Genomic DNA, 26,777 nt, shown 5'->3' with positions numbered 1-26,777 from the left:
CTGAAGGTAACCCTGTTCTGGTTAAAACAATTAATGGAAGGAATTAAGTAGTTTTGTGCCGACAAAAAAAGGGGTTAAATCCTGAACTTTCTTCTATCTCTTAGATATAGGACAGACACTTCTAAACCTTATGATTTATTTTTTGACTGTTTCAACGTTTTTCTATCAGCTATAGCATTAAAGGCCAAATTAAATATAGGGCTTATTAAGTGAGAATATAAATGTACTTTATATTCTATAATGCACAACTGATAATCCTGATGGATTCATAACTTCTTAAATGTATGATATCCATATGAATGAAACAGATGAACATTGAATTAAAATAAACAAAGGTGGATGTCGTTTCCAAAAATAGTGATCCAAGATACCTTTAATTCTCCAAACATCACAAATAGTGAATTCCAAGATACCTTTAATTCTCCAAACATCACAAATAGTGATCCAAGATACCTTTAATTCTCCAAACATCACAAATAGTGATCCAAGATACCTTTAATTTTCCAAACATCACAAATAGTGCAAATGTACATTAAAACAAACAAAACCTTCCCCAAAAGCTATTTCAGAAAACTGAAAGTAAAATCTCTCAAACTTACACAGTGGTAGCAACATTAACACAGTAACTAACAACAGTGGGGCAGAGGGGGAACAAGCTAGAACACAAATTCAAACACTTCTAAACGAATTTCACTCTCCAGTGTCACCCAAAATAACTCCAGACAGAATCATGTTTTCACTCTGTTAAGTAGTTCCTCCACTGAAATAGAAACGCCTGCGCTCATGATAACGTAACATTACACAAAGTGTAGAGGAGCAGATGTCAAGCAAATATCAACCTCCGGTGCACTCCTGCCTGGCCAATAATATACATGTAGGATCTTAATTTGATCACTCTTTTGTTGCAGAGAATTTTCCTGCACAGCAGGAAACGCAAACTTGTAGTGTATTTTAGTTTTAAAAATGCATCGAAAGTTTGTAATTTCCACTTTGACATTTCAGACTTGATTTGCCCTAATTATAAATGTATCAACCCCATACAAAAATGTCCATTAATTATAATCCACATAATAATTCACATTTCCTGTTGCTGCAAGATTATTTTCCTGCTGTAGTAACTGGCTCAAATTCAGATCCTACATCTGCAGTAATACTGCTGTAACGAAGTGCTGGAGTTTTAATACTAGAATATATTTTAGCTAAAGTAAAGTGTATTTTTTTTATCATGTATGAGGGTTATTTACACTTTTGTATATTACAGATTCGCTAATAAGCATGTGCATAAGACTATAGCAATTGATAGTTGTAAGGTTAAGATGGAAACACTAAGAAACATGCATTTGCCTGATGTTTTCCGTTTGAATATGCCTGTTCTCTAGCATTTTAGAGCATCTTGAAATTGATCATTTTCAGACTCCACCGCTTCCTTATTTAACTTTCAAAACAACAAAAAACAATCAATGGAAAACAAGGCATTACAAGACTAATGTCACACACAGTAACTGAACTCACTGCATAAACATTTGTGAACTAGGAACACAAAGTTGAGTCCTACTTCTGGACATTTGTTTTTACTATGGATCTGGTTAAAGGCACATTTGACAGGCAGGATATGTAGGATTATCTGTCGAATACCTATTCAATAAATAAAAGCATCAAATATTTCCAACACGTTTAAACTGTTTTGTTCTTTCAGACACCAAGCTGCAGTATAATGTACCTACAGTATAGACTTCTGTCCTTTTCCCCTTTCATCCAAGATCTCCCACTCTGCCTGAGTGTTGGTGCACCCAAAGTAAACATTTAACATCTTCAATCACAAGACCTTGTCAACAATGTCCGTTCTGTTCTTTTCGTCGACATCCACATACATTCACCTCAATAAAAGAATCAGACAACAGATGCTTGCTGTGTGCTGTCTGCACAGTCCAAGCCAACGTACTGCAATAAATGAGGAAGCTCGTTTTGGCATTCTTTGTTTGCACAAATTGACCACTTCACTTCCATCTTGCCATTGTAATTGTCAATAATCAGACTGCTTATTTAACAATAGGTGAAAAGGGGTGAATCAATCCACCTGCTGCATGGGTCTAATGTAGGTATTTGATGTAGCTAAGTACTGGAGCCCTGCCCCTTCCCTAATATCCCATTCAGTAGAAAATACCTTTCTGAAGTAACCCATTGTATAATACACTACTGTAACAGATTATACAGTATTTTAGAAAGAAAGGTGCTATTTAGAACCTAAAACGGTTAATCGGCTATCCCCATAGGAGAACCCTTTGAATAACTATTTTTGGTTCCAGGTAGAACCCTTTTGATTCCATGTAGAACCCTTTTGTTTCRATGTAAAACCCTTTCCAGAGAGGGTTCTACCTGGAACCAAAAAAGGTTCTACCTGGAACCAAAAATCCTATGGGGACAGTTGAAGAACCATTTTGGAAAGCTTTTTTAAAAAGCTGTAAGGCACTTATCTGGTGATTAGTTAGTTAGGGGTATGCCTTTGTGACCTGAAGTTAAAACACTAAATAACGGCATATAGTCATAGATTGTGTAACAAAGTGTAGTGTCCTCTTTGGCACTCTCAATCACACACGCTAACAAACACACATCAAGGCACACATTCACACACACACACACACACACGTACTGTTGGATTCTGGGTGAAACCATTGAAGGCTCATTAGCAGGAAGGATGCAATGTTTAGCGATAAGGAGGAGACTCCACCCAAAGTGGYGTATGAATACTACCACGGGGGAAGCTTTGTCTTTGTCTGAATTACAGCTGTAACGACCCTTTGGAAAGAATTCAACTTGGTTAAGCTTCTCTAGTGTCCATGAGTTATTTACTCAAAATTAAAACCTAACAGTACACACACACTATGCACAAAAAAACACAATTTAAATCCAATCAAAACACAATCTGAAGAGCAGGGTGACTGTTGACAACCAGTCATAGGTTGCAATGAGGCTCTGTCATATCATAGAGAGGGGGTGAGTGAACATTGTTTTATGTCCTCCTAGTGCAGTCCCATTACACAGTTCTCAGTCTCTTCCATGCAGTGTTGATGTCATGATCCACACACATACAACTTTAGTCCCAATGTGCATCCAGGTGACCTTCCACTGGGCTGCCTGGTTCAGGTGTGACCTTCCACTGGGCAGCCTGGTTCCGGTGTGACCTTCCACTGGACTGCCTGGTTCAGGTGTGACCTTCGACTGGACTGCCTGGTTCAGGTGTGACTTTCCACTGGACTGCCTGGTTCGGGTGTGACTTTCCACTGGGCTGCCTAGTTCAGGTGTGATCTTCAATTGGACTGCCTGGTTCGGGTGTGACCTTCGACTGGACTGCCTGGTTCAGGTGTGACTTTCCACTGGGCTGCCTGGTNTCAGGTGTGATCTTCAATTGGACTGCCTGGTTCGGGTGTGACCTTCGACTGGACTGCCTGGTTCAGGTGTGACTTTCCACTGGGCTGCCTGGTTCGGGTGTGACCTTCTACTAGGCTGCCTGGTTCAGGTGTGTCCAACGCCAGGCCTCACTGCAGTGCACACTTCTCCTGCTTGCTCTTCTTGCTGTACTTCCTGCGTCTCTGCTCCAGGCCTCTCTCCAGCCTCTCGTCCTCCTCCAGAGCCCTAGGCGCAGAGAACAGGGAGATAGACCTGCTAGAACAGTAGTCCCATAGCAAACAGTCACTCTCTCAGACTTACGTTCAACTGTGTGGCAGAGGAAGACAAAACTCACAAAGACACCTGACATCTCATTCACCCCATAGCATACCGTCCTCCCAGATGAGCGTCTGTGTTTGCTGTGTGTATTCAGCATGTGTGACTCAGCTGGGCCAATTCCCTATATCGTGCACTACTTTTTTACCAGGGGCCAATTAGGCTTTAGTCAAAAGTAGTGCACTATATAGGGAATAGGGTACCATTTGGGATGCAGCCCTGGCTGTCTCACCCTTTCTCCTTGGCGTCCATGTCGTGGACCAGCTCGTCCCTCAGGTTGACCAGAGACACCAGCTCCTGCAGTAGCAGCTGCTCCCTGTGTTTATGGGCCACTGTCTCCTGCCACTCTGGAGGACAGGAAAAGGGAGGGGGAGAGAGGGAGAGAGGAAAAAGGGAGGGGGAGAGAGGGAGAGAGGAAGAGAGTGAGCAGAGAGGAAGAGAGGAAGATAGGAGAGAGGAAGAGGGGAAGAGAGTGAGCGGAGAGGTAGAGAGGGAGAAAGGAAGATAGCAGAGAGGGAGAGAGTGAGTGGAGGAGAAGAAGAGAGGGAGAGGGTGAGCGGAGGAGAGAAAGAGAGGGAGAGAGTGAGAGGAAGAGAGGGAGACAGGGAGAGAGAAAGAGATGGAGAGCGTGAGAGGAGGAGAGGAAGAGAGTGAAAGAGGAAGAGAGGGAGAGCGTGAGAGGAGGAGAGGAGGAGAGGGAGAGAGGAAGAGAGGAAGAGGGAAGAGAGGGAGAGAGGAAGGAGAAAGAGGAAGATAAGAAGAGAGGAGAAGAGGAAGAGAGGAAGAGAGGGAGAGAGTGAGAGCGTGAGAGGAGGAGAGGGACGAGGTGAGAGCGTGAGAGGAGGAGAGGAAGAGAGTGAAAGAGGAAGAGAGGGAGACAGTGAGCGGAGGAGAGGAAGAGAGGGAGACAGTGAGCGGAGGAGAGGGAGAGAGTGAAAGAGGAAGAGAGGGAGACAGTGAGCGGAGGAGAGGGAGAGAGGGAGAGAGTGGTAAGAGATTGAGGGTGGTACAGAGTAGAGAAGACAGTTGTTGCTTTGCCAACATGCAATTGAGTTCCATGACCAGCTTTTTATTGCAATATGTTTCTTCATTTTAAACTATACCCTCATGATTCAACTGGAAGTAAACAAAGGAGTACAATAAATTGTGTCATTAAAGAAAGGATCACTTCCTCAAACCAGCAGGTGGACAGATACCACGGCATAGTTGGGAAGTCTGACTTTACGAAACAGACATATTAATTGTGAGTCAATCACGTCCAAAGTTTACTGCTGTTGGAGACTATCTGACGAGCCGTTTTTAATCTGTTTCTAATTCTAAATGAGCCTAGCAGTAGTAAACATGGGTTAGATGGAATGATCTATGAGCATTGTATTTGGGCAGAGGGAAAGAACTCTGAGTGCCAGAATGAGTCCATAAGGTTGAATAGGAGCCATGTGTCTGGGGTTGGAGCTGATAGATCATAAATTACAGTTCTTATATATCTTCTCTGTTTTATATCATTATATACTCTTAGTATGAATATACAGTTTCTATATATTCTTAGAGATTGAAAGTAGTGTTAGGTTTAAACTCTTTGTGTATGAGAGGTGTAATTATTTAGTGGACGGCAGTAGACTGCGGGGATGTGTCCTCCCAATAACTCAAAGCCTCTCCTGACTGATAAGAAGACCTGTGAAAGGCACCGAGGAGCACCAAGGTTCTGGACTCAGGCTGGGCCACGACAATACCAATAGGTTGAACAGACTCAGTACAGACTCAGAGACTGATTGTTTATCCTAGAAATACTCAGTCTAATCGGAAGGTAGAAATATACAGTACCAGTCAAAKGTTTGGACACACCTACTCATTCAAGGGTTTTTCTTTATTTTTAGTATTTTCTACATTGTATTATAATAGTGAAGACATCACAACTATGAAATAACACATATGGAATCATGTAGTAACCAAAAAAGTGTTAAACAAATCAAAATATATTTTATATTTGAGATTCTTGAAAGTAGCCACCCTTTGCCTTGATGACAGCTTTGCACACTCTTGGCATTCTCTCAACCAGCTTCATGAGGTAGTCACCTGGAATGCATTTCAATTAACAGGTGTGCCTTGTTCAAAGTTAATTTGTGGAATTTATTTCCTTCTTAATGCGTGTGAGTCAATCAGTTGTGTTGTGACAAGGTAGGGGTGGTATACAGCAGATAGCCCTATTTGGTAAAAGACCAAGTCCATATTATGGCAAGAACAGCTCAAATAGGCAAAGAGAAACGACAGTCCATCATTACTTTAAGACATGAAGGTCAGTCAATCAGGAACATTTCAATAACATTTAAAGTATCTTCAATAGCAGTCGCAAAAACCATCAGCCGCTACGATGAAACTGTCTCTCATGAGGACCGCCACAGGAAAGGAAAACCCAGAGTTACCTCTGCTGCAGAGGATAAGTTCATTAGAGTTAACTGCACCTCAGATTGCAGCCCCAAAAAATGCTTCACAGAGTTCAAGTAACAGACACATCTCAACATCAACTGTTCAGAGGAGACTGCGTGAATCAGGCCTTCATGGTCGAATTGCTGCAAAGAAACCACTACTAAAGGACACCAATAAGAATAAGACTTGCTTGGGCCAAGAAACACAAGCAATGGACATTAAACCGGTGGAAATCTGTCCTTTGGTCTGACGAGTCCAAATTTGAGATATTTGGTTCCAACCGCAGTGTCTTTGTGAGACGCAGGAGTAGGTGAACGGATGATCTCCGCATGTGTGGTTCCCACCGTGAATCACGGAGGAAAAGGTGAGATGGTGTGGGGGTGCTTTGCAGGGTACACTGTCAGTGTATGTTTGTGTGCGCTGTATGTGTGTGCTCTGCAGCTGCAACACACAGTGTGTTGCATAAATCTAGTTTGAGTGTTTCTCTGAGTCCGTCCATTGTACCAGAAATTAGAACCTAAGACTGCCATACGCAACAGCACACTATTCTCATTTCCTTTGCAGAGATATTTTTATTATTTTATGGTTTGTAGTGTCACTTTGACCACAGTAATGAGCTGTATCACAGAATAGAGTGGCATCATGGATCTTGTAGTTCAGTATATTGGTACTGTAGTCTTACCTTCAATAGCCATCATGTCTCTCAGCTCTCGGTTCAGCATCTCAAACCTCATTTCCAGGTCCTTCTCTTCTTGCCTGTGGAGCAGAATGCCGTGTGGTTACATCAATGTAATGTGTCTGTAATATGTCTGTGTTTAGGGCTCCCGAGCGGCGCTGTGGTCTAAGGCACTGCATCTCAGTGCTTGAGGCGTCACTACAAACACCCTGGTTCGATTCCAGGCTGTGTCACAACCGGACATGATTGGGAGTCCCATAGGGCGGCACACAATTGGCCCAGCGTCGTCCGAGTTTGCCGGTGTAGGCCGTCATTGTAAATAAGAATTTGTTCTTAACTGACTTGCCTAGTTAAATAAAGGTTCAATGTAAAAAAATAAACAGTGTTGTTTAAAGCACTAGGTAACGGTGGACAACACAGTGGGGATGGTGGATCTTACAATAGCTGTAGTTGGTCTTGTCTCCTGATGAGGGCGTTCTTCTTGTTGACCAGAGTGAACCACTCCTGAATCAGCTTCTCCTCCTGCATCTTCTCACTACCTACATGTATGGAGACAGAGAGGGCATCATTATAAAGAGATGTTTTGACAATACTGAAAGCCTTTATTCAAGGGTATTTTTCTGTCTCTTTCTCCATCCCCCTCTCACCTGACTCCATCAGTTGCCGTAGTCTCCTTTCCACGATGTCTGCCCTGCTGTCAATGTGCTTCTGTTCAAACTCTAGGGCCTGCATCTCCCTCAGCACATACTGGCTTGGTTGTCCTGTACAACACACACACCACACACACACACACACACACACACACACACACACACACACACACACAACCACACACACCACACACACACACACACACACACACACACACACACACACACAACACAACACACACACACACACACCCACACACACACACCACACAACACACAGAGAGAATGATACTTCTTTTGATACAGAACATTGGTATTTCCAGTGTTTATGACAGTGGCAGACAGTGACTTGTGAAAGTGACAGACCTCCTCAGCCGATCGTCCTTCTTCACCAGATGTCCTTCCTATATGAAACACACACACACACACACACAGCGTAACGAGATACACAGCAACATTATGCAGTAGCTCCAATTACTGGAAGAGCATCAAAGTGGCAAACTAGACTGTGATGACGAGGTAATTAACATAGTTTGATATGATTAGAGTCCTTAGCCTAACGACAGGAAGCCTTCAAAGTAATTAGAGTGAGTCAATGCTCAGGGGATGGATGAGCCAAGTACAACAGAGACAACTGTGATGACTTGTGTCTGTACTCCATTCTCTCTCTCTTCTATCTCTCCTCTCCCTCTCTCCTCTCTATCTCTCCTCTCCCTCCTCTTCATCCTCTCATCTCTCTCTCCTCCTCTCCATTCTCTCTCTCTCCTCTCTCCATCTCTCTCTCTCTCTCCTCTCTCTCTCTCTCCTCTCCATCTCTCTTCTTCCTCCTCTCATCTCTCTCTCCTCCTCTTCTTTCATCTCTCTCTCCTCCTCTCCATCTCTCCTCTCCATTCTCTCACTCTCCTCCCTCTTCCATCTCTCTCTCTCCTCCTCCATCTCTCTCTCCTCCTCTCCATCTCTCTCTCCTCCTCTCCATCTCTCTCTCCTCCTCTCCATCTCTCATCTCTCCTCTTCCATCTCCTTCCTCTCCTCTCTCTCCATCTCTCTCTCCTCTCCTCTCCATCTCTCTCTCCTCCTCCCTCCATCTCTCCTCTCCTCTCATCTCTCCTCTTCTCTCCATCTCTCCTCTCCTCCTCTCCACTGGTCCTCTGAGGGTGGTTCACAATCATAAAGTACCTGAGAAACTGGGGACTCAGTAAGTGTGTGTGTGTTGTGTGTGTGTGTTGTGTTGTGTTGTGGTGTGTGTGTGTGTGTGTGTGTGTGGTGTTGTGTGTGTGGTGTGTGTGTGTGTTGTGTGTGTGTGTTCGTGTTGTAGAGGTGTGAACTCCGAAACACATCATACAAATCAATATACTGTATGTACCTGTTTCTGATTTTATCTGTCAGCTCCACTCTCCTCCTGTCTGTAGCAGACCTGTAACTACAACAAAGCAATCACTCACAGAGAGATTAAGTGGCGAAAAGTGGAGAGAGAGATAGAGAGACAAAGAGGGGGGATGAGAGGGAGAGAAAGTGAAGAGAGAAAGAGAGAGGGGGATGAGAGGGAGAGAAAGTGAAGAGAGAAGAGCAGACATACGAGGGGATGAGAGGGAGAGAAAGTGAAGAGAGAAAGAGAGACAACGAAGGGGGATGAGAGGGAGAGAAAGTGAAGAGAGAAAGAGAGACAACGAGGGGGGATGAGAGGGAGAGAAAGTGAAGAGAGAGAGAGATCGTAGGCCACTGACCTCGGTTGAGTCTGCCTCGACTATTGACCTGCGTTGTGACCGTCGTTTCTTAATCAGATCTGCATCCTTTAGGTGGGAGAACCCAGACTTGGCAGATAGAAAATGTGTCCTGGGGGGTACGACGGGGGCTTGGGCCCCTCCTGCTTCCCCTGCAGCCTGCAGGCGTTTGGTTCTAGGGGGTGGGACCACTTCCCTATTGGTGCCCTCCTTAGTGTCACTATCCGCCTTCTTCTCTGCAGCGCCCACATTGGTCTCCATTGTGAGGGCCTCATCTTGGATCCGTTGACAGTAGCGTGCAGCGGCCTCCGGGTCGGGGCCCACCCGGCTCTCCCCGACCATGCCGTAACTGGACTCACTGTTGTCCGCCTCGATGTGCAACACACTCAGCTCCTGGCCCGTGAAGTAGGTGCGGATCTGGTTGAGGTAGGTCATGACGATGAGGCGGTCAGGCACGGCCAGGAGGACCATGTCCGAGGGCTCTATCAGCCGTGAGATGCCCAACTCTGCGAAACCGTCGAAGGCCTGGGGGAAAATGAGAGGAGATGGGTTGGGTGGGGAAAATATTCAGCAGTTAACCAATTGATGGTCACATTTAAGGCCTGGCTGTTGATAGTGATTATGACATGATGAGATAACATAAAGACAACAAATCACCTTCTTGTTGTTGCGCTTGATGTCATAAGGGTCCAGCATCTCAAAGTTTCTAAGCAGCGAAGAAATAGAGAATCAATACACACTACAAGAACAGGAAACAAGTTAACACAAAAATGATGATGTCATTTTTAAAGGTTAAACAAGCCATTACACAATGCCTGCTCATGTTTATGTCTAAACGCGTCACAGAGGGGGTACCTACATCCTGTCCGGGTGGAAGTGGTGTAGCAGGGCACAGAAGGCCAGGCCGTTCCTCCAGGATGTGCTGAAGTTGGTGATCTTGACCCCCTTGTGTTCTTTGATGACTTCCTGACACCACTCCAGTAGGGACTGGCTGGAGGTAACAAGGCCAGGACTGGCCATGAGGCCCTAAGACAACAAATGACATCAGATATAATAGGTCAATTCAGAGTCAAATATAAGTGGCACTTCAGTTTATGGTGCAGAAATGACCAGGTATCACACAGTAATACCCTAAAAAAGTTGTGTTTGTCATTGACAAAATGGACAGTTATGAATCAGAATTTCCTTTCAAAGGTCACTGATGCAAAATGATGGTGGAGGATTGGTCAACTGATAGACTATAAATAACATACTTCTGGGGAAGCAGCACTGCCTAGACCCGTTTCCTGAGAGTTTACAGCTCCGCCTTTAGGCGTTGTTGGCTCCTCTGCTGCCCCCTGCTGCCTAAAAAGAGAAAGACAGGGATTTAATATGACCCGACTACACAGCATAATCTGGATGTAACAGTTTAGTAGCAACACATTTCAAATAATGGTAAAGGATTAAATATATGGCATTTTCTCAATCAGTTTCCTTTCAGAAAAGCATTCTAGTCACACAGAATTACTATATGTAAATGCACTCAGAAATGGCCATGCGTCAATCAACCACTGTATTGCACATGCGTGTCCAACTCAACATAACGTACCTCTCCTCATCTAAGCCACCAGTAGATARGTCTACTGACTCAAAGCCAAAGTCCATCTCTTCAACCCACATGTCTTTGCTCTCTACCTCCATCTGCTCTGTCTCTTTGGCTCCCTCAACATGTAACCAGTCGTCCTCAGCTGGCGTACCGGTGGTTGGAGAGGTCGTGTCAAGTGCTTCTGCCTCTGAACCTCTCTCAATATCCTTGATTACAGTGTCTTCAAAAAACTCAGTGGCCATAGGGGTTTCTGTGAAGGCCTGAGTGACCACGGTAGTATCTGTAAAGGTCAAGCTTTCCATCCAGTCCCTTCTCAAAGACAGCCTCTGCCTCTGAACCCCTCTCAATGTCCTCTCTTACAGTGTCTACGAAGAACTCACTGACCATAGCAGTTTCTGTGAAGGCCTCGGTGACCATAGCCGTTTCTGTGAAGGSCTCGGTGACCATAGTGGTTTCTGTGAAGGCCTCGGTGACCATAGTGGTTTCTGTGAAGGCCTCGGTGACCATAGTGGTTTCTGTGAAGATCCAGCTCTTCCCGCTCTCCTCCAGTCCCTTCTCACAGAGTTGTACTTCTGGTGACATCTCCTCTGAGTGAGAAATTGTGACAAAGCTCCCTTCGGAGYCCATGRTTGAGGTTAATGATATTGAACCCTTTGTGGCTCCCTGACTGGTGTCTTGTTTGTCTTCCTGAGAGAGAGATAGCGAGCCCTCAAGGAAGTCTGTCTGGCTGGTGAATGAGGAGTCCATTGTAGAGTTCCTCTTTTTCTGTTGGAAATCAAGGCAATTTTAGAGCGGGAAACTGGAACAGGCATGCTCAATTGTTCTATGTTTAGTTTACTCCTCCTTTTACGCAGAGGAGCAACCACCTCTTCCCCAGATGCTGCAAGCTGGCCACCAGGGGGTACGGAAGACTACTGCTCCTTTTGTTGCTTTGAGGTGGTTCCAGCCCAGAGGCTACAGGTGACTGGGTGTTATCCCCAATAGAGGCATGCCAGGTCTTTGGTCAGGTAGCATCTGTTTGGACAGGTGGGGTTGGGTCTCGTTTCCCACGAGGCTTTGGGACTGGAAAGATCTCCTGCTTGCCTTCCATCTTTACTCCTGGTGCAATGTCCTCTGTTGAGGCCTTTTGAGCTGGCTCATCTTCAAGTGAATCATTGGCTGTTTCAGTCACTTCCAAGGTCTGCTTCTCCGCCTCAACCTTTTCAAATGAGTCTGTGACTTCTGGTGAGGCCTTCTGAGCTGGCTCATCTTCAAGTGACTCAGTGGCTGTTTCTGTCACTTCCGGAGACTGCTTCTCTGCCTCAGACAACTTTGAAAAGGTTATCGTAAGATCCTCTATCTGGGCTGGAGCTGTAGACCCCTGGTTGGCAGCATTCAGGGCCTCTAAAGCCACAGATGCATCTGCGCCATCCTCTGCTTTGCTTGATTCCACTGGGGGAGAATGAGTTTTCTCGCTGCGCCTGGGCGGGGCTATTTTTCTATTTTTCTGATGATCGAGAGGGGGGCAGTCTCTCCCACACAAGTCGGGGTATGACTCTGTAGGTACATGATATGGAGTTAGGGGAACAATTGTGGCCTGACCAGTAACAGTCTGTAAATCGTCAGCTTTCTGTCGCAGTTCGGGAGAGAGAGAGACGCTTTCCTGGTGCGTTGAGGTGGAATCAGCTTAGCGACCGCCTGGGCAATCAGACTCTCTGGCTCATCAGCTTTATGAGATGGCTCTGGAGTGAAGCTGTCTTGTTTCTTCACAGGCCATGGTAGAATCAGTTCAGTGGCTACCTGGCCAGGTTTCTGTGAACGTTCTGCACTGGAAGCACTATAGGTTCCACTGGTGCGTGGAGCTGGGATAACGCCAGTTACCTGTGGTGTCTCTTTAGTGAGGCTTGTCTTAGTACGGCGAGGAGGGACCAGTTCAGTGGGCACCTGGACAGGGGCATCAGTTTTTTGTTGAGGCTCTGTTGATCTATTTTCCTACCAGGATGTGATGGTACCATCTCAGCTGGTGCCTGGGCAGTGAAACGCTTCTGGCAATCATCTTTCTTTAGAGGTTCTGTTGAAAGACTACGGTCTCCTCTCACTTCAGTGGGCATCTGTACAGATACATTCTCAGATTTCTGTTTGCGCTCTGAAGTGAGACAGTCTTTTCTCCTTGGAGGCCGTGAAGGGACTACCTTAAATACAATCCCTTGATCATCAGCTTCCTGTCGAGTTTCTGGAGGAAGACTACTGTCTCGTTTCTTTACATGATGAGGAGCGACCAGTTCAGTTGTTACCTGTGCAGGGACAGCCTGGCCAGCGACAACAGCGGCAACTTCTGATTGTGTTTCATCTGAGGTGAGTGTCTGATCATCAGAGGGTTTATCTGGGATGGGTACTATATGTTCTTGAGCCTTGTCCTCTAACAGCAACTTGTCTGTAGTAGGTTGTGAGGTAGGGGCAGAGGCAGAGGCTTCCTCTGTGCTTGCATGTTGGGTGCTTAATAAGGTTAAAAAAAATAAAAGGTGAGAAAATATCATGGCTCAGATCTTGCTATAGAATTACATTCTATTAAATGACTATTGAAATGATAATATCAGTAAAGCAACCCCTCACATTCCACAAGCTGGCACAACTCACAGAAGCGATTACATATCCCATTCCACTGAGCAGACACTGGAGAAGCGTTCCAGATGTAGAAGAACTCGACACATTGACTGATTATAACTAACAAAAAGCCACAGGTTTTTCTTTACAAGACAAACATGCATGACATAGGTAGCAGCATAAACAGTGCACAGAGACACTGAAGACCTTAGTTTACATTAGAACACCTGGGCCCACAAAACAAGTGGCTTAAACATCAAGACGCAGCTTAAATTTGACACATACTGTAGACTTGTCCATCACAGTTCACTGAGTAGCAAGCATGGCTGAGCCAAACATTATGCGAACGAAAGACAATGTTATGACTTAATACCGCCTTTGTATTTTCAAGCAGTGCAGCCAAATAGTTCAGACACCGGTTTGCTGCCAGGACACTCACCCCTTGTCCAGGTGTAATGAAGTTGATAATTCTGTCTCGATAGGTGACCCGGCTGAATAAATGTCAACATAACCTGTTATCTGTCCAGAGTCCTGTGCTTTTAATGTTGATTTCTCCCCTATTTGCGCCCACAAGTCAAGGTAAATCTCTTCTTCCCCAGTTACCACAAACTTTCCTCTGGAGATCTCAGTAAGGTCAGCCTCCGTCAATGACGGCCATTTTCTCATACTGCTTAGATCTTGGACTTTAACAAACCCATCCTCAGTGTCTTGTCTCATTGCCTCACTCATTGACTGTTTGTCTTCCAGATTCAACAAGCATGGCTCYGCGGTGGTTGGGAGTTCAATCGTATTTTTGGTTTCACCCTCAAGGTGCGGTGCCTTTCCAGACACTGCTTCCTGGACGAGGGTAGATGTATCTGGGACAGGTTCAGAGGAGCTCTCTGATGGGACTGCACCTTCTGTTGGAGAGGAGCCAGACGGACCAGGCATGGCTGCTACTGTTTCATAACTGTGAGAGAGGGATTACTTACTGTAATTGAGGGACTGAGCTTTAAAACAGGCATGGTAAACATTGGGAGCATTCGAAACCATATAAAAAGCCTCAACACATTTAAAAATCTGAGKGATTAAACACAGATCATTCAAACTTCAATACATTTATTTTATTAACTGTATGTGAGAGTTTGCTAAAAGTCCTTGATTTGACCAAAATAGGATTTGTTAAATCAATGACYAAGATCAAAAATAGAAAATGCCATTATATGCAAACATTAATATAAATAAACTAGTGAACATGAGGGTGACATTGGTGACAATTAGACTAAGAATCTACAGAACACACCACACACTTTGCCGTGCTACATAGGAGCCTACAATCTCCCACTTACCCTCTGGAGAAGACACCAACACTGGTCTGTACTAYGCCAGAGGCCTCCTGCTGCTTCTCTGCCACAGACCCCTCAGCCTCCAACACCTCCCATCCTAAGACTAGCTCTGGTTCTAACACTGCAGAGGACTTCTGGATCTCCTCAGATTCCTCAGATGGGATTTTCTCTATTTGTGGGCTGTCGAGGACACTAACACGAGAGGTGAACATTGAAAAGAACATCCCTACAGAATCCATACTACACACAGAAAAACACACAGAGTTATTGGCATGCACAAAAACAACTCATCCGTCACAAATTTAGTAAGAATATCCCTCTATAATATATTATCTCCATGTAACAGGTTCACAGACCCAAAACACATCTCAGATGCAGAGTATCACGCCATGTAAAATGACCAAACACGCCATGTGYTCTTAAGAGGTTTGCCAGAGCTAAAATATCTGGCTTTACAGTGGCCGTTGCAGACCAAACAAAAGACAGCAATGTTTCACTGCCACTGAAATCCATGCAGAGAGCCATGTGCTCAAACACTTACCCCTTATCTAGAGCATACTCTGCTGCTTCTCCAGTAACCTCTTTCTTCTCTGTCTGCATACTTGTCTCTTAGAAACCAAAAAACMAAGTATGTTGCTTTCCACTTGCAATGCGAGACACTGGAAAAAAAGATATTGCATGCCTAACCACACACGTCTTACCATTTGCCTCTATAGACTCTAGACTGTGGGGAGGGGCAGATGGGAAACCAGGAAGCTTGCTGCCTCGGGGCAAGATGGTACCAGTGCAAGCATAGTTTTAGGTTTTCATCTCCAACTGCACTGCCTAGGTCAGGCTTGGAAAGCACCATATCCTCTGACCTACTTTCCTTCAATGGTTTTTCCCACATTGGCTGCATAGAACTCACAGATTCGTCTCCCTGGGTTCGAGCTAATTCAGATGGCTGTCTAGAAGGTAATCCTGGTTCTCTAGATTCACTTGGACAAGCTCGCATTAGGGAAAACACGGTTTGTTCTTCTATTGCTTTTAGTTGTGTAAAGGACGGGAACCCAGAAGTGAGAGTCTCACATGGGCAAGATGGCGCCAGTGACACCCTATTTTCTCTGTCTTCTGGTGTCCTATCTTTGATTATTACGGTCTTATCTTTCAGCTTCTTCTCAAACAAAGGCTTCTGTTCAACGTGCCAATCTCTTGTCTGGACTTTGGCCGTCGATGGGAAACCTGGGAGACTGGAGCTTTTGGGGCAAGATCGTGTGAGATCCACACTATTAAGTTCCCTCTTAGGTTGTGGTGCAGAGCGGAAGRTAGGAATCCTGGCTTCTTCTGGGCAACATGGCACCAAAGCAACCATTGCTTTCGTTTTGCTAATGCCTTTTGGGAGAATATTTTCTTCCTCTTCCTTCTTCTTTTGCAAGTGCTCAAACATAGGTTGTGGGTCAACAAGCCACTCTAATGTTGTAACCCCCTCACTGGAAGATTTAGAGCAAACAGGCAAAATAATCATCATATTGGGTTGTGGTACAGATGGGAAGCCAGGGATCCTTGCAGTGTGGACATGATAGCCTCAAAGGAACATTGGTTTTCATTTCCTCTTGGTCTGCTTTAGAGCTGTCAATAATGACTTTCCTCTCCTTTAGTAGTCTCTTCAACAATGGCCTCTGGTCAACAACCCACCCTGCCCACCTATCCTTCTCAATGGATGGAAAACCAGGGAGACTAGAAACTTTAAGGCAGGAGGGAACACGATTCACACTACTTGGCCCCACCTCCGTTTTTGAATGTGGTGCAGAGGGGAAGCCAGGAATCATGGATACGTCTGAGCCACATGACACCATAGCAACCATTGCTTTAACTTTCTCACTGTGTTCTTTTGATCTGTATTTTTGAAAATATTTTTCTTCTTTATTCTCCTTATTTTTCTGCAAGTGCTCAAACATAGACTTTGGGTRAACAAGCCKCTCTAATGTTGTAACCCCCTCAGTGGATGCAAAACCAGGGAGACTGGACACTTTAGGGCAAACTGGCACAAYACTCAACATACTTGGATCTACCTCATCTTTGGGATGTGGTGCAGAGGGGAAGCCAGGAATACTTGTTGCAGTAGGGCATGATGGTACCAGAYCCACCARGTGTTTCATTAGCTCTTTGTCTTRGTTTAATCTGTCCAAATGTGGAGTGGACATAAAGGTCATCCTTATTTTCCCCTTCGTGGGCTACTCCCAAATGGCCTCAATGTTGATTGTACACTCCTTTACTTGACTTTCAAGAAGGGAATCCGAGTGTGCCAGCCACTCTTYGGCAGGYTGGCATTAGATCTGCCATGTTAGGTTCCCTCTCTAACTCGACTTCCTTGGACAGATGTGGAGACAGAAATCCCCGAATGCTGACAGTGCTTGGACAAGATGAGAACATATCTGCCATTCCTCTCACCATGTCTCTCTCRTCTTTTGATCTTTCGATAGAGAGCTCTGAACCATCCTTTCTTGGCATCTCCCATAATATGCTATTGTCCACTGGACAGTATTCTAACAGCCTCTGAACAGGATGCTTGAGTGGATAGAAACCCTGGTGCACTGGCAACTCTTAGGTATTATGGCAGCAGAGAAACCATGTTTTCAGGTCTGAGGAGACCATGGTCAGAGGTGATTATGAAAACCAAGAAAGCAGAGTCTTTCAGTAAGAACAAAGCAATCAAATGGAAAGTTCTAAAACTATCACACACAAACCAAAACTCACGCTCAAAAATATTATCTCTGATTATTCATGAAAATGACAGTTAATAATGCAACCATTTAAATCGAGATAAGAGTCCCTAAATACCATACAACTCACAACACAAACAAATGTAAATACTTTTTCAAAGCCTTTGCTCGCAAAATGTTATATATTCATCCAAATTAAAATTGAGAATGCAAAATATTGGAAAATATAATGAATAAGTCTAGAAGCACAAATCCTACAATGTGATTTTATTACGTTGCTGCAGGGGGCTAAATGCTCTGTTTAAGTTGTTTTAAATCCCAACCCCAAAAACGGCAATAGATATGCAAGCACCGTGCAATATCAACACTACTAAACCAGCACCGCTGCAGATCAACACTCATAAACCAGCACCGTGCAGATCAACACTACTAAACCAGCACCGTCGCAGATCAACACTACTAAACCAGCACCGTGCAGATCAACACTACTAAACAGCACCGTGCAGATCAACACTACTAAACCAGCACCGTGCAGATCAACACTACTAAACCAGCACCGTAGCAGATCAACACTACTAAACCAGCACCGTGCAGATCAACACTACTAAACCAGCACCGTGCAGTTCAACACTACTAAACCAGCACCGTACAGTTCAACACTACTAAACCAGCACCGTGCAGATCAACACTACTAAACCAGCACCATGCAGATCAACACTACTAACCAGCACCGTGCAGTTCAACAACTACTAAACCAGCACCATGCAGTTCAACACTACTAACCAGCACCAGTGCAGATCAACAACTACTAAACCAGCAACCATGCAGATTCAACACTACTAAACCAGCACCGTGCAGTCAAACACTACTAAACCAGCACACTGCAGATCAACACTACTAAACCAGCACCATGCAGATCAACACTACTAAACCCAGACCATGCAGTTCAACACTTACTAAACCAGCCACCATGCAGTCAACACTACTAAACCAGCACCGTGCAGATCAACACTACTAAACCAGCACCCGTGCAGATCAACACTACCTAAACCAGCACCATGCAGTCAACACTACTAAACCAGCACCGTGCAGTATCAACACTACTAAAACCAGCACCGTGCAGATCAACACTACATAAACAGCACCATGCAGTTCACAACACTACTAAACCAGCACCATGCAGGTTCAACACTACTAAACCAGCACCATGCAGTTCAACACTACTAAAACCAGCACCATGCAGTTCAAACATTACTAAACCAGCACCGTGCAGATTCAACACTACTAAACCAGCACCGTGCAGATCAACACTACTAAACCAAGCACCATGCAGTATCAACACTAATAACCAGCACCATGCAGTTCAACACTACTAAACCAGCACCATGCAGTTCAACACTACTAAACCAGCACCATGCAGTTCACAACTCACTAAACCAGCACCGTGCAGTTCAACACTACTAAACCAGCACCGTGCAGATCAACACTAACAAACCAGCACCGTTGCAGATCAACACTACTAAACCAGCCCATGCAGATCAAACACTACTAAACCAGCACCATGCAGATCAACACTACTAAACCAGCACCATGCAGATCAAACTACTAACCAGCACCATGCAGATCAACACTACTAAACCAGCACCGTGCAGATCAACACTACCTAAACCAGCACCGTTGCAGATCTCACACTACTAAACCAGCACCTGTGCAGATCAACACTACTAAACCAGCACCATGCAGATCAACACTACTAAACCCAGCACCATGCAGATTCAAGCACTACCTAAACCAGCACCATGCAGATCAAACACTACTAAACCAGACACCGTGCAGATCAATCAACTACTAAACCAGCAACCGTGCAGATTCAACACGTGCTTAAAACCGAGCACCATGATGGTAGGTAGTGAGGTTGAGCGCTGTGGCCCTTATACACTTACCGCATCTCATACACTTCCACCTGCCTAGCCACAGTAACCTCTTCCTTCCCAGAATGCTCTATTCCGGAGCCTGACTATGACTTCCTCTTCCATTTCTTCCTTACATATCATCTCCAAGTCCTCCACAACTTGACACTTTGCCAGGGCCACAACCTCACAAGTGGTCTGGCTGTGTGAAATTTATTTTGGCTCATTGTCAACAGTTGCACCCATCCCATATCGCAATGTCTGTCCCCCTTGGATGGGAGACTGACAGGAGGGCTGAAAGAGAGCAACACGAAGAGAGATACTAAATAAATGAGGGAAAAGAGCACAGGGCATGCGCCTTGCAACAATAGTGCAAAAAGCACAGTAATGTCAGTCAGATGTGGATGAGATGGTTCAAAAGCATTATCGTAAGCTGCCAAACAAGAACAGCTGCACTCCTGCAGCAAATCAACACAACCCACCTATCTCTGACAGTCAAGAATAATGGCATGTCTGCAGGAATGGTGAGCCACATTCTGCAGTGCAAGTTTCTGAAAACAGGGTTGAAATTCAACTGACAGGCATAGAAATGTACTTTAAAGTTTTAGAAAAATGCCATAACGCAGATTTGGAATTGTTTGCTCTCCTACTCCCACTCACTCACCCTTTTTCCAGAACGCCCACTTCCTATGCCTCATATCTGGTCTGAATGCCCCTCTCCTCTTTGAGCCCCTCCAACACTGAGCCATATTCAGATTCTTGTTTGTTCTCATTCAGCACTACTTTGGTTAGTTGAGGTTTGTAGCTAGGATCTGTATGGCTCTCCTTCTTGCAGTCATAGATCTCCTCTGCCCACACAGATGGAGAGAAGAACCACTGTTGAGAGGCGTTTGAGAATGTGTCGATGGAAAACCAGGGGCAATGGCCTCACTTGGGAAAGATGGCAACATAGCCACCATTCCCTTCTTTAATTCATCATGCGCGGGAGCCAGACTTCACTGTTTCCTCTTTCAGTGTATTTTCCCAAAATGGCCTCTCCTCCACAGGCCACTGTTGAATCGGAGGATCCTCTTGACTTAGCGTTTTTGTAGATGAGATCCTTTAGGCATGTGTAACCATTGGGCAAATTGGCAAAAGACTGAATCAATCAATCAATCAAATGTATTTATAAAGCCCTTCTTACATCAGCTGATGTCACAAAGTGCTATACAGAAACACAGGCTAAAACCCCAAACAGCAAGCAATGCAGATGTAGAAGCATGGTGGCTAGGAAAAACTCCCTAGAATGGCAGGAACCTATGAAGAGACCTATAGAGGAACCAGGCTCTGAGGGGTGGCCAGTCCTCTTCTGGCTGTGCCGGGTGGAGATTATAACAGAACATGGCCAAGATGTTCAAATGTTCATAGATGACCAGCAGGGTCAAATAATAATAATCACAGTGGTTGTAGAGGGTGCAACAGGTCAGCACCTCAGAGGTAAATGTCAGTTGGCTTTTCATAGCCAAGCATTCAGAGTTTGAGACATCAGGTGCGGTAGAGAGATAGAGTCGAAAACAGCAGGTCCGGGACAAGGTAGCACGTCCGGTGAACAGGTCAGGGTTCCATAGCCGCAGGCAGAACAGTTGAAACTGGAGCAGCAGCACGACCAGGTGGACTGGGGACAGCAAGGAGTCATCAGGCCAGGTAGTCCTGAGGTATGGTCCCTGAACATGTTTGACTCTTGTGGACTGACCATGTTTGGCTCTCGTGGTTCTATAATTGGATGCTGTGCTGAAGGGAAACCAAGCACATATAGCTGCCATACCCTTTGCATCGCCGGATCTACTGACTCCAAAAGCTGGAATCTCTTTGTCTTTTTTCCCAGAATGGTCTTTGATCTACAGCCCACACTTCATGGTCATTAATATGGAGTTGGTCCCCCCTTTGCTGCTATAAGAGAGCTTTTGCTTGTGGTGCAGAAGGGAAGCCAGGAATCCTGGCTTTRTTTGGGCAAGACGGTAACATATCTACTGTACCATGTTATTTGTAAGTTCTTTGTTCTCGTGTGGCATTGCCTGTACCACAAACTGTTATTTTCTTCAATGGCCTCTCCAAAAGTGACATGCCAGTCAACATTATTTGACTTAATTGGCTGTTTAGAGGGTAAACCAGAAACTCTAGCCATTAAAGGGCATGTAAGCATTAGGTTAACCATACTCGGCTCAGATTCAGAAAGGCTTATTATCCCAARATTGGGTCATTTGGTTGGCGCTTGCTCTAGGGCAGAGGGAAAGCCAGGAATACTTTCTGCTCTTGGGCAGGACGGTGCAAGATACACTATTTCCTTGTTCTTTTCACTATCATGATAGACTGTGTCAACATCCTCTAAACGGACCATCAATAATTCTACATCTGTAGGTGACCTCTTAAACAGAGACTTAATATCTACTGACCAGTCTATTGCCTTCGTTTGGTCTATGGTTGGCAATCCAGGAACTCTAGATACCCTTGGGAAAGTTGGCAGTATGTAAAGTATGCTTGGTACAACCTGGGCTTTGGGCCTTGGAACAGATGGAAAACCAGGAAAAGTACTCTCACTTAGACAAGATGTGACAAGTGCTACCATACGTTTCAACATCTCCATGCACCTTGTCTAAATCAACTGATGAAGAAAGCCCTATAACTGTCTTCTCATCATGTGATCTCTCCCATAGCAGCTTCTTATCTACAGCCCACCTTACAGCCTCAGCCCCTCCAGTCTTCTTTGGTTTCCTGGAGGCCAAACCAGGTGCACTGGATACCCTTGTGCAAGTTGGCGCTAGATTCCCCATACTTGGTTCCATTTGTTTTTCAAGCCTTTCTGTTTTGGGTTGTTGTGCTGGTCTTTCTGTTTTGGGTTGTTGTGCTGGTCTTTCTGTTTTGGGTTGTTGTGCTGGTCTTTCTGTTTTGGGTTGTTGTACTGGTCTTTCTGTTTTGGGTTGTTGTGCTGGTCTTTCTGTTTTGGGTTGTTGTACTGGTCTTTCTGTTTTGGGTTGTTGTGCTGCTCTTTCTGTTTGGGTTGTTGTGCTGCTTTTTCTGTTTGGGTTGTTGTGCTGCTCTTTCTGTTTTGGGTTGTTGTGCTGCTCTTTCTGTTTTGGGTTGTTGTGCTGCTTTTTCTGTTTGGGTTGTTGTACTGGTCTTTCTGTTTTGGGTTGTTGTGCCGAGGGGAACCCAGGAACACTGGCTACCCTTGGATAACTTAGCAACAGGGCAGCCATATGTTCCATTACTTNGTCTTTCTGTTTTGGGTTGTTGTGCTGGTCTTTCTGTTTTGGGTTGTTGTACTGGTCTTTCTGTTTTGGGTTGTTGTGCTGCTCTTTCTGTTTGGGTTGTTGTGCTGCTTTTTCTGTTTGGGTTGTTGTGCTGCTCTTTCTGTTTTGGGTTGTTGTGCTGCTCTTTCTGTTTTGGGTTGTTGTGCTGCTTTTTCTGTTTGGGTTGTTGTACTGGTCTTTCTGTTTTGGGTTGTTGTGCCGAGGGGAACCCAGGAACACTGGCTACCCTTGGATAACTTAGCAACAGGGCAGCCATATGTTCCATTACTTTCTGGTCCTCATCCGAGGAGCAGTGGTGATTATTGGGGTTCCTTTCAGTGGCTTCTCCCATAATGGGCTTTTATTAATGGACCATTCTTCAGGTCGGGCCTTAAATCTGTTCTTAATTAATATGGCTGGGAAACCAGGAAAACTGGCCACTCTCGGACAAGATGGCAGCAAGGCATCCATACTTTTAGTTCTAAAGGGACAGGGGACACCAAGGAAATATTCCAGAGAATAGTACCAATGTAGTTCCCAAAACATGCTATTGTATTTAAATAGCTAGTGTGAAAAGGCCTTAATATTTATTGAAAAGCAAACTACATTAGTATTACATGTCTTCAGGAAATGCTTATATCTTTTAGAACTAGTTTAATGAGAGTGACACATTGAGGAACATGGGTGTGTAGTGATTGTGCACCATGCCACACCCCCAGTCCATGGGTCCCACTTGTTATTTTGAAACCTCTTGAACATCTTGTACCCTCTTGTTCTTTTGGAAGAATCTTTAGGAGTATTTTCTTAGGGACCAATTGACGTACCCTGCTCTTTCTCTTTTGGAAGCACGCTCTGATGCCCAATGGCTACCGCCACAATCTGTTCAGGCTCTGGCTTTGGCATAACGGTGTCCCCATCTGCATGGACATCTTGATCAAGTGACTCATTGTTCTGTCACGTGACTTCATGGCTGTGGGCTCAGGTAAGCCAGGCCCTTGCATGGGTGCAGAAGGAAGAGGTTGTTGGGGTGTTGGAACTGGGAGTGCCCTGGTTGACCTCTCCTCTGCCTGACTCTTTACTTTTTACAGTTATGGCATCTCAAAATATTGGAGCCCCGGAACAGAGGGTGCTCTGGGGCTAAAGGGTAAGAGAGGGGTCATGCGCTCAGGTCTGACGGACAAACAAATCAAGGTCAGAGTTCAGAGCTCAAGGGTGGGGGAGAGTGTATCTCCATAGCAACAATGCAGACAAAAAACAGGCAAGGTTGCCCATCTCAGGCACGGTCAGAGACCCTTCTATGGGGTGCTACTGTAAGTAGAGCTTTGCTAAGGATCTTACATTAATTCTTTGGCATACTACCTGAGGTAGCGTACTACTAGACTGCACACAGAGTAGCCAACTAGCAAGCATTCAGTCAAAAGAAGCCAATCGTGTAAGACTATCCCTGGGTCAAGATGAGCAGTGATCTCGCTATGTATTGCAACAGTATTGCAGCTTGAGGAAACTTGACACACTATGGATCTGCCAACCGGAAACTTATACAATAATTTCGGTTTCCAGTAGTTTTCAATGAATCACAAGGCAAGTCAGTTAAGTTCAAATTCTTATTTACAATGACGCCCTACCGGGGGAACAGTGGGTTAACTGCCTTGTTCAGGGGCAGAACGACAGATTTTTACCTTGTCAGCTCAGGGATTCGATCCAGCAACCTTTTGGTTAGATGAATACGTTGTTACAGTGACCATGCATCCTGAGTGTGAAAGAATATGTAGCTCTATCTTGTGCCACAGCGAACAAGTGGTTTTAATTAACTTTTATGAAACCTGCCATGCTTCCAACAATTTCATACAGTTATCCATGACAGTATATTACATTTACATTTTAGTCATTTAGCAGACGCTCTTATCCAGAGCGACTTACAGTAGAGTGCATACATTTTTTATTACATTTTTACATATCTATATCTAAACGAATAAGACACGTCTATAATGCCCCTGATATTCCATGATATGCTGGCCCACAAATGTTTTAGGCCTACTTCAAGTTAGTAGGAAGGTGAAAGTCACAAATTAAGGACAAATTAACACTTTTTTTTCTTTCAAAGTGTCATCTTACGTTGTCTTACAAACTCCATCATGCAAAGGTTAAAACCAATCCAGTCATTCCAAGCAGAAATAATGATCACCACCACTAATAGCTGACAACATCACCAAAACAACGTGCACATTGGTATAAAGGGATCGGGAGACAGGCGCAGGAATGCGTAATAGGGGGTTTTATTTACCCAAATTACAGCGCGCCATGTAAAGGCACGTGGATCGAAGACCAAACAAACACGTATACAAAACACAGGGTTGAAACCAAAACAAAAGAGTGAGGAGTACCTCAAATACACTGGGGCGAGCCCAGTAATCATCTGTGCAATACATGTGGCACGAAAGACAGCACAGCACAGCACAGCACAGCACAGCACAGCACAGCACAGCACAGCACAGCACAGCACAGCACAGCACTCACACGACCAACGGACATTGTAACAATAATCGACAGCCCAATGGAAACCAAAGGGCACATTTATACAATTACAATCAGGAAAATGGGGACCAGGTGTGTGTGATGACAAAGTCCCGGAGGGATCAGTGACAGCACGCTTCAATGGGGCAGATGTTGGTGAGTTGTTGTGATTCTGGTGGTCAGATGGCAACAATGACAAGAAGCTGCCATGTGGGGAATCGTCAGAGGCTCGGTTCATCTTGTTCTTGATACCATGTCTTGTTTTGAGATGTTTCATTGCTAATATGGCTAAAATTCGCTAGCTAGCTAACCAACAACTGTAATTATGTATTTGAGAGACAACACGTGCTCATTGTGCAAATGTATTTATGTTTTCAATAAACATTGGAGATTAAATCTAGTTTACATGTTGTCAACATTCCAAGCCAACCCCGTCTGTTTTGCCCCATAGTTGCGCACAGGTCGGTTTTGTTGCTTAACAACCACAGGTCGAATTTGTTGCTAAACAACCACAGGTCGGTTTTGTTGCTAGACAACCACAGGTCGGTTTTGTTGCTAGACAACCACAGGTCGGTTTTGTTGCTATGACAACCATAGGTCGGTTTTGTTGCTAGACAACCAACCAGTCTATATCTGTACAACCTTTGAATTTACTCACCCTGCCATTGCCTGGACAACCTCCACTCCAAACATTGAGAATGCCTCCTGCCTTCTCTCATGGACTGTTGTCCCAAAGGGCTTAGCCAATGGGTCAAGTGTGGACGTTGTTGGGTCTGGCCTCTGACTGGCAATACTGATCATTCCAGCAGTGTGGTCTAGAGGGGATAACAGTGGAGAACATCATGAAGCTGAAGTCAACCCTGATGATACACTAGCTACAGTTGAAGTCGGAAGTTTACATAGACCTTAGCCAAATACATTTAAACTCAGTTTTTCACAATTCCTGACATTTAATCCTGGTAAGAATTCCCTGTCTTAGGTCAGTTAGGATCATCACTTTATTTTAAGAATGTGAAATGTCAGAATAATAGTAGAGAGAATGATTTATTTCAGCTTTTATTTCTTTCATCACATTACCAGTTTGTCAGTTTACATTCACTCAATTAGTATTTGGTAGCATTGCCTTTAAATTGTTTAACTTGGATCAAACGTTTCGGGTAGCCTTCCACAAGCTTCCCACAATAAGCTGGGTGAATTTTGGCCCATTCCTCCTGACAGAGCTGGTGTAACGGAGTCAGATTTGTAGGCCTCCTTGCTCGCACACATTTTTTCAATTCTGCCCACAAATTTTCTATAGGGTTGAGGTCAGAGCTTTGGGATGGCCACTCCAATACCTTGACTTCATTGTCCTAAAGCCATTTTGCCACAACTTTGGAAGTATGCTTGGGGTGATTGTCCATTTGGACCAGGCTTGAACTTCCTGACTGATGTCTTGAGATGTTGCTTCAATATATCCACATAATTTTCCTGCCTCATGATTCCATCTATTTTGTGAAGTGCACCAATCCCTCTTGCAGCAAAGCACCCCCACAACATGATGCTGCACCCCCATGCTTCACGGTTGGGATAGTGTTTTTCGGCTTGCAAGCCTCCCCATTTTCCTCAAACATACGATGGTCACTATGGCCAAACAGTTCTATTTTTGTTTCATCAGACCAGAGGACATTTCTCCAAAAAGTACGATATTTGTTCTCA

At 44.7% G+C, this 26,777-nt stretch overlaps 1 protein-coding gene across 1 annotated transcript in view; it reads right to left on the bottom strand.

Annotated features, from left to right (window-relative positions):
- Positions 1–355: 355 nt before the first annotated feature.
- Positions 356–26,777, bottom strand: part of LOC111980836 (EH domain-binding protein 1-like) — a 60,822-nt gene continuing 34,400 nt past the window's right edge. The window contains exons 8-18 of the mRNA XM_070449639.1: positions 25,741–25,897; positions 10,448–10,538; positions 10,054–10,220; positions 9,852–9,900; positions 8,859–9,719; positions 7,823–7,877; positions 7,471–7,584; positions 7,263–7,362; positions 6,830–6,903; positions 3,956–4,070; positions 356–3,633 (exon numbers count right to left, since the gene is read on the bottom strand). Of these exons, the coding sequence (XP_070305740.1) occupies positions 3,537–3,633; positions 3,956–4,070; positions 6,830–6,903; positions 7,263–7,362; positions 7,471–7,584; positions 7,823–7,877; positions 8,859–9,719; positions 9,852–9,900; positions 10,054–10,220; positions 10,448–10,538; positions 25,741–25,897 (1,880 nt within the window). The 3' untranslated portion in view covers positions 356–3,536. The remainder of the gene's footprint in view (positions 3,634–3,955; positions 4,071–6,829; positions 6,904–7,262; positions 7,363–7,470; positions 7,585–7,822; positions 7,878–8,858; positions 9,720–9,851; positions 9,901–10,053; positions 10,221–10,447; positions 10,539–25,740; positions 25,898–26,777) is intronic.

The sequence above is a fragment of the Salvelinus sp. IW2-2015 genome, linkage group LG3, assembly GCF_002910315.2.
Source record: "Salvelinus sp. IW2-2015 linkage group LG3, ASM291031v2, whole genome shotgun sequence".
Lineage (NCBI taxonomy): Eukaryota > Metazoa > Chordata > Actinopteri > Salmoniformes > Salmonidae > Salvelinus > Salvelinus sp. IW2-2015.
The sequence above is the reverse complement of the archived record's forward strand: the minus strand, read 5'-3'. Positions and strand labels throughout refer to the sequence as shown.